Here is a 13,079-nt window from a genome sequence, read left to right as displayed (position 1 = left end):
CACCCAAGACCGGCCAGGGAAGGAAGAACGAGACATCCAGGGCAGCGCCCCGTGGTCCCGCCTCCGCCACACGCAGACTGTGACACGGCGACACCAACCCCAGTGTGTGGCCGCCCCCACCTCCACCACCACCGGCTCGCCAGCACCACCCTCGCCGGTGCCACCTCGCCCTGCACCCGGGACACTTTCCTCCCGCTTCACCTCCCTCCTCTCATCCTCAGGACCCCACTCCCACCTGCCAAGGGACACTTCCCAGAAGACAGAGCTCATCCAAGGCAACAGCCAGAGCCTGTGCGGTGCCGAGGCCGGCACACAGTGGGTCAGGCACACAGTAGGCCTGGGAGCGCTTGCTGAACTGGCCCAGACACCAGCCCACAACCACTGGGTGGGGCCGGACAGGAGCCCGGGCAGCGCGCCAGAGCTGCGGTGCGTGTAGCACAGCAGCCTCGGCATTCAGCTCCTGAGACGCTCAAACGAAAACACAACTTCTGACGGCAGGGCGGCCTGGCCTCTGCGCCAGGACAAGAGCAGAGCATGAGGAAGAGAAGCTGGAGTAACGCCAGGCCGCCGCCCCAACAGCCTGTGCTGAGCTCCTCTCCTGTTCTCCGGAGCAACTCAGCAAAAAGGGCCCTGCTTCACGGGCACGAGAGCCCGCAGCTTGAGCCCCTCACCACTAACAACGGCCAGCCCACCCCGAGCCCATCCCTGGCCCCAGCTGGTCAGCCACCCGTGGGAAGGGGGCGCCGGGCCTTGGGAGGAGTAGGGTATGGGCACAGACTGACCCTGGACTCGGGGCACCTGCTCTGCCCTCAAGAGACCCGAGGCGGAGCTCGATGGGACGAGGAGCAGCTCTAGCTTCCGACAAAGTGACAGTGGCCGTGGGAAAGGATGACAGAGCTTGCGACCGTGTGCAGCTAACCCCCAGGTGCCCTGGATGACACTGTTCAGAGGCCTCTCCTCGCAGCCTCAAAGCTGACATTCAAGGGTGTCAGGTGGGGAAGCCCGGGCATAAATGCCCAATGAAAGACCCCTCAACTGTTCCCTGCAGCCACCCAAGATGCTGGCCCTCCAAAGGCCATGGTGACTGCTGGAAATAGCAGGGCAGGCCCTCGGGGGACTGCTCCAGAGGAAGCCGTGCAGCCACCCAGCCCCTTCGTCCCTTCCTGTCCTCTCAGGACACCCCCCACTCTGCCTGGGGACTGGGGACCTGAGCCTCCACAAGGGAGGGGCCTGGTGCATAACTGGACCTCAGCAAGCACCTGCCAAGTCTAAACCAACTGGGACCCCGGAGCTATCTTCTTGTTCTCCCAAATAAGCCCCTGGGAATCCAGCAGAGCCTAATTTGTCTAAATCCTTTTATTATCTGGCTTTAGGTTTCCTTTTTACATGAATTTTAAAAGAGGCACAAAAGTAGAAGAGCCGTATCTACAAAACTGGGAGAAAAGCCCCCCAAAAGAGCCAAGTGAGAAGCACAGAAGTACAGACCCGCCTGAGTCCGGGATCCGCTTCGCTGAGCGCCCGGCTGCTGCGCGGCCTGGGGAGAGCACGTGCAGGGGATGCAGCCCTGGAAGAGTCAGGAAGAGTTTCTTCTGGAAAGCATTTCTCTCTTACGTTCCCTACAATGCTGCAAAGCCCGCAGCCCGTGGCCTGCTCTGAGCACGCAGAGTCAGGGGGACGGGGCTGTGCCCACTGGGTCTCCGTCAGAGCTTCCCAACCTGCCCAAGCCCAACCAGAACAAAGCAGTTTCTTCTCCCACTGGGGCCAAGCAAGCCTGTCAGGGACGCTGGTCCGTCCACACCTTGCTGCATAAATCCAGCAGGCAGAGACTGGTCCACACTGCTGCCGACTCTGAAACCTCACCAGGGAGCGGGAGACGGGCAGGGGCTGCTCCCCCGAGCCCCGGACTGGACTGTAGCTGAAAGAATGACCATTGTCAGGAAGCTCTCTGCTACACTTGTTTTCTGGTTCCCACTGGGACACGCTGTGAATAACGCTGGGGCTCTGTCACAGCAGCCAAGCGAGCCAAAGGATGCCCTACCCAAGTCACATCAAACCACAAACGCACCAAACAAAGCCGTCACGATGCCATCACTCACTCACCAAACGTTTATGAAACGCCCACTGGACTTAGGCAGAGGCTCTAAAGACAGGCCCCGCTCCTAGTTCACGAGACTGAAGCCTGAGGCTGCCCAGTGCAGAAAACACAACCTCCAAGGCAAAAAGAAGCTGGGGACTCAGCCGCCCACAATGAGTAAACGCACGGGAATAACTGTTGTAGGCCTCCACGGGGATGGAAACCCTTCTGAGATGGGTTCAGAAGTCCCCGGCCTCTGCCTGCGCCCTGTGGGGGAGGAAGCTCATGGCTCTGGGGCTGTTCTCAGGGAGCCTGGCTGGGAGCTGACACCTCACAGAGGCACAGGCCTGAGGGAGAAATCAAATATGTTTCAAGGGCCCCTGCAGACTCCAGGCTCCCTGAGAACAGCCCGTGGGGAATGCACGAGGTGGTGAATGAACCAACACTAAAAAGGATCACAGCTGAGACCAAGGCATCAGCAGGAGGGACCAGAAGGGGCCCCGCTCACGAGCCCCCGGAAGGCCAAAGCCTTCTCCTTCCCCCTCCTCTCGTGCCTGCAAAGAAAACACACCAAGACCAATGAAAACGACCCAGACGCGCGACAGCCCAGCTACCTTCCCAAGCAGCCACAGCGCGGCCTGTATTGATTCCCCCAACACCTAGGTAATGAGAAATTGCCAACACAGTCACCAGGGTAACAAGTGTGTCCAGGGTGCTCAATACGACCCGTTCTCAGGAGGAAGTTAGGCACTCCCCCTCGCCGGCCTCCTAATTGGCCTCAGAAATCAAGGGACACTAGTCCCCAGGACGCGCCGTCTGGCCAGCCTACAAATGTTTTGGGGAAACGTCCAGCATCAGCACTTGTCAGCTCCCAGCTTTCACTCCAGATGGTGGGTCAGCAGTTTGCGGGGGGGCGCAGCTGCCAGGCCTCAGAGCCAGCAAAACCCGCCTGCCTTTCCGTCTCCCCGGTACCAGCGTCCTCTGCAACCCCGCAGGCTCCGTCACACCTGCACACTCACACTGGCAGGTACTGTGCCCTCCCAGCCTGGCTGAAACCAGGCCAGCTGCAGGCACAAAGGGATGGGGAAGGAGCCAAGCCACAGTGGCACCGCTGCCACGAGCAAACCGTTTCCTCTATGAAATTAGAGGCCTGGCGACAGAGGGACTCAACAGGCATCCCAAGCCTACTGAATAAGGATCCCGCCAAGAGGGGTTGCTAAGAACTCTTTCTCAAAGCCCAGCCACTGCACATTTCCTGCCCCCTCACTCCACTGTGACCTGACTTGGAATCTCTACTAGAACCTTTGAAAGCATGCTGCCTGGAGCGACTGATGACGCTCTCACACTGTGACAGGAAGGTCAATTACACGTTTTTGGAGGGCAATTCAGTCAAACACATATATCTTTTAGGTAAAAAAAATTCAACTTCTAAGAATTTATCCAACCAAAACAACGCTGCTTATTGGTGGGGGGGGGGGGGGGGGGGGGGAACCTGGAAATATCCATCAACAGGGGAATGAAGTAAATCAGAATCCATCCACACCACGGAACACTGTATAGATTCTGAAAATAATTCAGTAGGCCCATCTGGGTTGGTGCAGAAATACTGTCAGAAATTAAGTGGAAGAAAGCAAGGCTGCAGGGTACTAGTATAGAATGAGCACTTCTTAGGGGGTGGGTACATAAAGAGCTAGTATGACAAGGAAAAAATTCTTTTTAATTTTTAAAATTTTGTATCTACATGAGTCAATAGATGTTCACTAAACTTACCGTGGTAATCATTTTAATGATAACGGGTAAGTCCAATCATTACGCTGCAGACCTTAAACTTATACGGTGTTATTGGTTGATTACATCACAATTAAACTGGAAGAAAAAAAGAGCTTGGGGCTTCTTCCCTGGTGGCACAGTGGTTGAGAGTCCGCCTGCCGATGCAGGGGACACGGGTTCGTGCCCCAGTCCGGAAAGATCCCACACGCCGCGGAGCGGCTGGGCCCGTGAGCCATGGCCGCTGAGCCTGCGCGTCCGGAGCCTGTGCTCCACAACGGGAGAGGCCACAACAGTGAGAGGCCCGCGTACCGCACACACACACACAAAAAAAGAGCTTGTATGCACACACATTTCTAGAAAGATGCCCAGGAATTTATCAGGCATTGCCTAGAAAGACGGACTGGGGGTAAGAGCGGTAACACCCTGCTGCCCACCCCTGGGGGCAACCCTCAATCCTGCTCTGAGAATGGCACCCCCGGGCATAACTAGAGCACCGCGCGATGGCGCCAGACAGCAGTGACACAGGGCAAGCCCGGAGGAGGTGAGATGGGGAGGACTGAAGACCACTTTCACTTTTCACCTTCCTCCTCTGCAGAGCTTGGGTTTACCATGAAACCACCTGCCCTTCTGCAGCCCACACCTGGCCTCCCCTGATGACACTCCCACAGCACGTGCCCCAAGTCCCCAAGATCCAGGAACACTGAAAAAGCCTGGGCTGGTCCCAGCTGCCCATGCGCCTTTGATAAGCTCAAGAAATGGGTTCCTTCCCAAAACGAAGGCTTTAAAAAGCATCCCCATCCACTCCTGACTTCAGTCCAGGCCACTCCCTAGGCCTTTTCCTTCCCCTCACAGCTGTCAGGAGTGCCGATTACTCACCATCCTCGGACCAGCTTGACTGAAGCGTGACATACATACACCTGTGTAGCTGCTGCCGTGACAGTCACAGGTGAGGCCCCCCAGGTCCCCAATCATATCCCAATCCAAGACTTAAGGAGCCACTCACCCTCCTGTCACAGGTCAGTTTTGCCTTTTTTAAAATTTCAAGTAGATGGCATCATGCAGTGTGAACTGAATGAGTTGCCTTCTTTTGCTGAGAGATTCACGTTTCTGCACACAGCACCTGTCTCCTCCTGTTTCTTGCTCAGTGGTGTTCCGTTCACGTGATGGACACCTGACTTGGTTCCTGGTTTGGGCTACCATGAACAAAGCTGCTGTGAACACTCACACACGAGTCTCTGTGAGGCCACACGCCTTCATTTCTCTTGGGTCAGTAACCAGGAGTGGAATTGCAGGGTGGTATCGCCCACATACAGAAAGCTGCCCCGCGGTTGCCCAAGCAGCTGTGCTGTGTCTCACGGTACCACCAGCGCATGAGACCTCCAGCTGCTCCACATCTTCACCACGTCAAGAGCAGTATTTCACTGTGACCTTACTTTGTACTCCTCGTTTTGTTTTTAATTAATAATTTGGCTGCGCCAGGTCTTAGTTGCAGCATGCGGGATCTTTAGCTGCTGCATGCAGGATCCCTGACCAGGGCCTCTTTTTTTTTTTTTTTGCGGTACGCGGGCCTCTCACTGTTGCGGCCTCTCCCGTTGCAGAGCAACAGGCTCCGGACGCACAGGCTCAGCGGCCATGGCTCACGGGCCCAGCCGCTCCGCGGCACGTGGGATCCTCCCGGACGGGGCACGAACCCACGTCCCCTGCATCGGCAGGCGGACTCTCAGCCACTGTGCCACCAGGGAAGCCCCCCTATACTCCTCTTGTGACTAATGACACCGAGCATTTTTCATGTCCTTTTTCATCACTCATATCTTCTCAAAGTTATCTGTTCAAAGTCTTTCACCCATTTTTAAAATTTGGTCATCTTATCAATTTGGAGGAATATTTTCTGTACTGTGGATAAAAGTCCTCAGTCAGACACACATGTTGCAAATATTTCCTCCTAGTCTATGTTTTGCCTTATTTTTTTCTTAACTGTCTTTTGAAAGCAAAAGCTTCTAAGTTTGAAGTCTAACTTACCAATTTTTTTCATCTCTGGTTCATGCTTTTCGTGTCCTAAGAACTTTTTGCCAAGCCCAAGCAAAGCTCCCAGAAGTTTGTTTTTACATTTAAGTCCATGCCCCACTGAACTGATTTTGTGGACAGTATGAGGTCTCTATTTGTACAGATTCCCTGCTGTTTCAGCACCATTTGTTGAAAGACTCTCTCCCATTGAATTATCTTGTCACCTTTGACAGAAATCAATTGACTCTACATTCTTAGATAATTCCTGAACTTTCTGTTCTGCCCTATTGATTTACATGCCTATCCTTACACCATGACCACCCTGTCTTGATTAATACCGTTCAGTGTGCCTGTAACCAGCTGCTGGAAGCCCTCTAACTCATTCTTCTTCCAAACTCTGACAGCTGTCGCAGGTCCCTTCCATTTCTATAGAGATTTTAGAATCAGTTTGTCAATTTCTCCCCAAAAATCCTCCTGGGACTCTGATTGGGATTGTGTTGAATCTATGAATTGTCTTAACAATACTGAGTACTCCAATCCATGAACACTGTATCTCTCTCCAGTTACTTACATTGTTACCAGATTACCCTTAATTTCTCTCAACAACATCTTACTGTTTCCAGTGTATGGGTCCCATACACATATTTTGTTAAACTTATTCCCAGGTATTTCACAGACACATCACAGGGTGTCCCTCTTCAGTACCTTCAAATCATCCCGACACACCACGCTACCGAGGAATGAGGCTCAGCGAGTCACAGCCCTCCGCACCACTGCCCACTCCCTCAATCCAACCCTCAAGACCCTGGGACAAGAACGTCCGGACACCAGACGCAGCCACCCTGCTCCCCACACCAGCACCTGCAAGTGCACAGGCCCCACCTCACCCATGCAGGGCATTCCCTCGCACCCTCAAAGTCCTGATGTCAACCTGCCCCTGACTCACATGACCCATGTGCTGCAGACGGGATCAGATGACGTCAAGGGTGGACAAGATCGTCTGGCAGATAAGGACACTCGGCCCAGCAGGCTTCCCTATAGGTTTGCACTGGCTGACCTGACCCACCAGCCAAGTCACCCCCCACCTCCCTGTTATCCCTAGGTCCTCACGATTTAAGAAATCCCAAACTAGGAAGAGGGTGACCACTGTGGTGCCATGTGGACCCTTCTCTGTTCCTAACCTCTGCAAGACCACAGAGCCCTCTACAGGTCCCAAGGTAGCAGGGAGCCACGATCACCAAGGGGGGGGGGCGGTGCCACCTAGTGGCGGCAGCTCTCAGAAAACCACAGAGACACTGGACGGCGGCCAGAGCCTGGGGTCATGACAGGCCCCAAATGAGCAAAATTATGGCAACACTCTGACCGAAACACCCAACAAGGCTTCCCTGGTGGCGCAGTGGTTAAGAACCCGCCTGCCAATGCAGGGGACACAGGTTCAAGCCCTGGTCCGGGAAGATCCCACATGCCATGGAGCCCGCGAGCCACAACTACTGAGCCCGTGCGCCTAGAGCCCGTGCTCCGCAACAAAATAAGCCACCGCAATGTGAAGCCCGCGCACCGCCACGAAGAGTAGCCCCCGCTCGGCGCAACTAGAGAAAGCCCACACACAGCAACGAAGACCCAACATAGCCTACACAAATAGATAAAAATAAATTAAAATATATATATATATTAAAAAAGACACAACAGACTCATGCCTGCCAGGCCAGGCCAAAACACCCTCCCAGCCCCTCGAACCTCTAATGCTAGGGCAACTGCTGGACTCCAACTTCTGCTGTCCGCTGGAGCTGGCTGATCACACTTTGGGGAAGGGGTCCCTGGACTAGCACGCAAAATCTCACGTCCACACGCACCCACTCGCAAACCTGTGTTTTTGTGGGGAGAAAGTATGACTTTCATCAGATTTTCAGAGATTCGTGACCCCATGGTGAGAAACTAACGTTCCAGAAGACTCTTCCATTTACAGATGTGGAAACGGGTGTAAAAGAGACCCCACAACACACAGGGGCTAAGCTGGGGTCAGACACATGTGCAGCCACAGCTTAACAGGGTCTGAGATGGCCCCAGTCACTACCGCTGCACTGAACACTGCGAGAGTGACAAAGAGTGTCCCTCAGCTCCTGGCGGAGCCCACCTCCGCCCACCAGGCAGGGACCCCCAGACAACGTCACCTTGGAACAGTGCGCGTCTCTCCTTCCCACGCCCACCCCTTTGCAGGGACCCCACACTGCAGCAACGGGCCCCCAGCCTCTCCCTGTGTCCGAGAACCCTATGCCCATTTCCCACCCCCATACTCAATTTCAAGAGACGTGGGCTCCACCAAATTACCCTCCCTGCTCAGAAACCGCTAATGACTGCCCAAAACCTGGCAAAAGAGAGCCAAACCCCTCATGCTATTTGTGGTCACACCAAGACTCAAGTCCAGCGCTGGAGAGGCGGACTCCACGGGCCTGGGCTCAGCCCAGGCGTCTGCACGTGCACCAAACCCCCCAGGTGATCCAGCTGATGGGCCACACTTACACCGCAAGCCTGTGGCCCTCCAACCGGCACTCGACACACGTACCCGCGTAAGCGGGGCAGGAGTTGCCGGAGGTGAGGGCCCGCCCCAAACGCGCTAGTAGGGACAGGAAAGGGCGGAAGAGCTAAGGTTTCCGAGGGGCCCCCAGAAGCGGCCCAGGCACAACCGCCACAAAGCACATGAAAAGAAGGCTTCTCTTTACAGGGGCTCCCACCAGGAACCCCAGGAGACGAGGACAGCCAGCCACACCTCACTGCTCTGCAGCGTGCACGGCACCCGGCACACAGGCGTGTCTAACCTCCACCAACACAGCGAGGCAAGCCCTGCGGCCCTGCCCAAGGGCAAGGGACTGGCCCGGAGCAGCGCGCCGACTCGAAGAGGGGCGCCCTGTCGGGCGGGAGAGCGGGACAGCCGCTGGGAGGTGGGCGGCGGTGGTCAGGTTTGGAAGCGGGACCAAAAGGTCTCAAGGAGCAGCTGCACCTTCCATCGTGTCCAGCACACTGACCCTTGCGCCATTCTGGCCAGAGACGGCAGCCGGCTGCGCGCTGGCCCTGCTGCCCTGACTAAGAAACGCTCCAGCAGCCGGTGCCACCCGGCGCGAGAGGGCCTCCGATCTCCCGCACAAGAAAAAAGTCATGGAGCTTTCTCTTCTGACGTGAGCCTCCCTGGGAGTGGGAGGGAAGCATCCCCACGAGTTCATCAGCCCAGAGAAAAGGAGGAAACACAAAACATCTAGGCCTCGCTGGGGCCAGCCCTACATGACCCTGGGTTCTGCAGGTGGAGTTCGGGAGGGAACAGCCTACTCTGTCCTCTGAGACTTAGCGATAGCGAGGCAGAAGGAAAACGAAGGGGCGTCTTCAAGTGACAAACAGCTGGAGTCCATGGTGTGATGGAGCTGGTGCAGGTCCCAGAGGAGCAGTCAGAGGCTGTGATTACAGGACAGCCCTTTGAGGAGGGCTCTCTATCTAGGCCCAGCTTCCGAGAGCAGCAGGACAGACCCCCGAGAAGACACAGGCTTCAAGTCGCACAAACAGACAAACAGGAGGCTCTCTACACGCCACAGGCCCCAGGCGCCAGGACTAATCCTGAAGGACCAATCTCCCACCCCCACCCCCAGATGGGAGCAGTGGGCAGTCGGTCTGCAGAGGGACCGGGCAGGGAAGGGACCCGGGGGCTAAGGGCCAGCGGTGGAGCGACACTGGAGAAAGGGGCAGCGGCCCCAGAAGGACAGGCAGCAGGACAGATGGAATCGGGAGCAGGGAGCGGTGGGAAGATGCCCGTCTGAGAACCAGGCCCGCTCGGCCATCCGGCAGCCCCGCCTGCCATTCACCTGCTGGCATTAGCTCAACAGACAAGCTGAGGCTGCTGCAAGGGCCTGATGGGAAACAATCCTCCATCACCCTGTTTTCCTTTTTTGCCCCTGAAGACTCAGTTTATCTCTACTCGTTACAACCACCTAAAAGAAATGACTTCCCTCAAAAGCAACTACTTCCTCAGTATAAACAAAAAAGAGCCCTTCAAGAAAACCCAACAATGCAGGGCCCACACCTGCCAGCGCTCTGTCGAGAATGTCCCATCCTCGGCGGGGAGAGTCCCTACTTCCATCTCCTTAAACCTAAGCAGCCGCAGGCAGGGCCTCTGCTGGAGGGAACCAGGCTGGCAGGGCCCATTCTGCCAAAGGTGCCATCCGTGCGGAGAAAAGGTGGGGACCCGGCGCCGTCCGCCTACCTGATGCTCAAGCCCGTGGTCTGGTCCAGCCTCTCCCAGCTCTGCAGTTTCGTCAGCAGCCTCTGAAAAGACATGGAAGTAGAGCCCTTAGAGCGCTGTGCCCGTCATCTCTGTGCAAGCGCCAGGCCCTCCCACCTCCTCCACACACACACCTCGACCCCCAGCACGGCAGTACCACACAAAACCAGACGACATCACCTCCCTGATCCTCCGGAACGGCCCGCCCTGATCGCTGAGCTAAAACGCAGAAAGGCGCCCATCCGCTCCAAAGCAGACAGGTGGCTTCCCAGCCGCTGAAGCTACGCTGCGTGCTTAACACCTCATTCATTCCTGGCTCCGTAACTTCAAGATTCCCAGCAGGCCAGACGGACTGCGGGCTGGGGAAAGGGGTCGGGGGCAGACAGGCTCCTGGACGGTCCTGCGATAACCACGAGGGGGCAGACGCTGCCCACAGCCTTGTCGCCCATCCTCCGGGTGCTCCTCAGGATGCCAAGCCCCAGGGCAGACAGACTTGGGCCGAGAGCCAAACCCCACTCAACACACATGCACGCACGCGTCGGGCTGGGCCCCCGTGGCCGCTGGGAAGAACAGGGGGCAGCAGCGGTGCCCCCACCCGGCCCGCATGCCGGGCCTCCCGCCCTTGTATTCTCACAGCCGCTCCACTGACCCACATCCCACATCGGAGTCTTGCTACCTTCCTAGACCGCGTGCCTTTGTCTGGCCTCCCACTCCTTCCTGGGGCCAAGCCCAGCGCTGTTCAGCGCGCTCATTCAGCCACTCAAGTACTTCCTGACCCCTATCGTGTGCCGGGCACAAGACTGGTTAATAAATCTATTACTACAGTTGACGCTGAGTCAGCGTTACCACTGTTTAAGCACGTTACACTACCTCATTTAATCCTCACAACCCTGCAGGGAGACACTCGTTCCTCGTTACACAGGTGGACAGAGAGGTTAAGTAATTTGCCAGGGTCACACAGCCAGCGGGCACGCCACAGCAGGGCTGGAAACCAGGCAGTGTGATTCTACATGCAGAATCTTAACCAATTTCAAAACAAACTATATCCAGAGAAAAACTGCTGGACTCCGGAACTGTCTTTTCAGGCTAAGTGCCCACATAAGCCGACGCCTGAGAGGGATTTGTGCTCCAGACCCACGATGCCTCAGCTGGCAGTGAACCCATCGGGGGGTGCAGCTGACGAGCACTCTGACCAGACTGCAAGCTACGGGAAGTGGTGACATGGTTTACGCTGGGCAAACCAGAAAGGAAGGTGACTGAAGGTGACCACGGGGAAGCAGTGTGGAAGGACAGAAGGACCCCGGGCCTGGAGCCGGGAGGCCTTCGTGCTGGTCTGCTCAGCAAGCGAACAAGGATGCTTTCGGCACCGACGTCCATGGCCGTCTCTACAACAACCCACAAAATGTCCCAATGAGTCCCAGCAGCAGCCACAGGGAAAGGAAACTCAGCACAGGTGTCTGTTCACATCCATGGGTGGGAACAACGTCTGTTCCAGGTACCACAAGCCATCTCCTCTCTCTGACTCAGCATCAGTGCTACTGAAACAAACTACTAAGAACTCAGTGGCTGAGAACAATACACATTTACTGTCTTACAGCTCCGTAGGTCAGAAGCCCAGCAAGGGCCTCACAGTGCCAGATCAAGGAGTCGCAGGGCCACACTCCTCCTGCATGCCCTGGGGCAGAACCTGTTTCCTCGTCCGTTCCAGCCTCTAGAGGTGCCCACGTTCCCTGGCTCACAGCGCCTTCCTCCATTCATCGCCACCAAGAGCAGAAGGCAAGTCCTCCTCACCTCATGTAGCTCTGACCTCCAACCCCCTCCGGCCCCTGTCAGGACCTGTGAGCACACCGGCCCAGCTGGGGGCCAGCAGGAGCCCCAAGGGAGCCTCCCTACCACAGCTAGGGGTCAGCATCCTTCGATCCCCTTTGCCCACAGTTCTGGGGAGCAGGATGGGGCTGTCTTTAGGGGTCACTATCCTGCCCACCATACTAGCCCAGCGGCTGCCACATTTTAGCCGAACAGCTGGAACATAGGACTAAAACACCCAGGGTCTCCCCTAGCCAGCCACAGGACACCCACGGGGACCAGCTCACCTCCTTCTCCAGCTCCAGGTCGACCAGGGTTTCCTGCATCTTCTCCTGCCGCCCCAGCCTCCGCTGCAGCCCCTCCAGCTCCTCCCGGAGCAGCCCATTGGTGTCCCGCATCTCCCTGGCAGGGCCAGAAGCACAGTCACTCAAACAGCCGCACCGCCGGGGACAGTGCAGGAGCCCCTGGAGCAGGGGCTGCACCCAAGGAGGCTGCAAACATTTTGCACACACGCGCACACACCGCCACCATCCCCCGCCCCCCAGGCCCCTCACCGCAGGCAGGCGTTCTCCTCCCGCAGCTGCCGCAGCTCCCTCTCCACCGTGGGCAGCCGCGCCAGCTCAGACCTCATATTCTTCACGATTGCAGCGTCCTGCTCCTGCAGGGTCAGCTTCTGCTCCAAATCCTGATCGAGGCCGGAGACAGAGGGGAGACAGTCACGGGCGCCTAACTGTCCCAGATCCATGGCAACTTCCACGACCCTGGCCCCCGCCTCTGGGCAGCCTGCACCGGCTGTGCCTCTGCGCGGTGTCCTCAGGGGACACTCCCAGGGTAGCCCCACGCGCCACGTGCCGTGCCGCCTGCAGGGCAGGAGCCCGTCACACGTCCGGCACAAGGACGCACGGCGAATGCTCCGTGAATCGACACCCACCCTCAAACGCTGGCTCTGCTTGCCACTCCCGTGGCACAGGGTCCTGACTGAGTCCTTGTACGGTGAGGACAGCCTGTCCATTACGACATGTAGTCCCCGGGAACACACGGAGACACCGGGGAGACTCAGTGACGAGTCACAGAACAACAAACACTAAGGGGCCCAGCTCTGGGCCAGGTACCGGGTCAAGCAGCGGGGACACCATGACACAGAGGACAGATGAGGTCTCT

The 13,079-nt window shown here is 57.0% G+C and overlaps 1 protein-coding gene across 1 annotated transcript in view; it reads right to left on the bottom strand.

Moving 5' to 3' along the window:
- MAD1L1 (mitotic arrest deficient 1 like 1) overlaps positions 1–13,079 on the bottom strand; it is a 311,083-nt gene that overhangs the window by 287,519 nt on the left and 10,485 nt on the right. The window contains 3 exon segments of the mRNA XM_032605902.1: positions 10,095–10,156; positions 12,206–12,320; positions 12,473–12,603. Coding sequence (XP_032461793.1) covers positions 10,095–10,156; positions 12,206–12,320; positions 12,473–12,603 — 308 coding nt within the window.

The sequence above is a fragment of the Phocoena sinus genome, chromosome 15 (assembly GCF_008692025.1).
Source record: "Phocoena sinus isolate mPhoSin1 chromosome 15, mPhoSin1.pri, whole genome shotgun sequence".
In the NCBI taxonomy this organism is placed as follows: domain Eukaryota; kingdom Metazoa; phylum Chordata; class Mammalia; order Artiodactyla; family Phocoenidae; genus Phocoena; species Phocoena sinus.
Note: the sequence above shows the minus strand (reverse complement) of the source record. Positions and strands in the feature narration are given on the sequence as shown.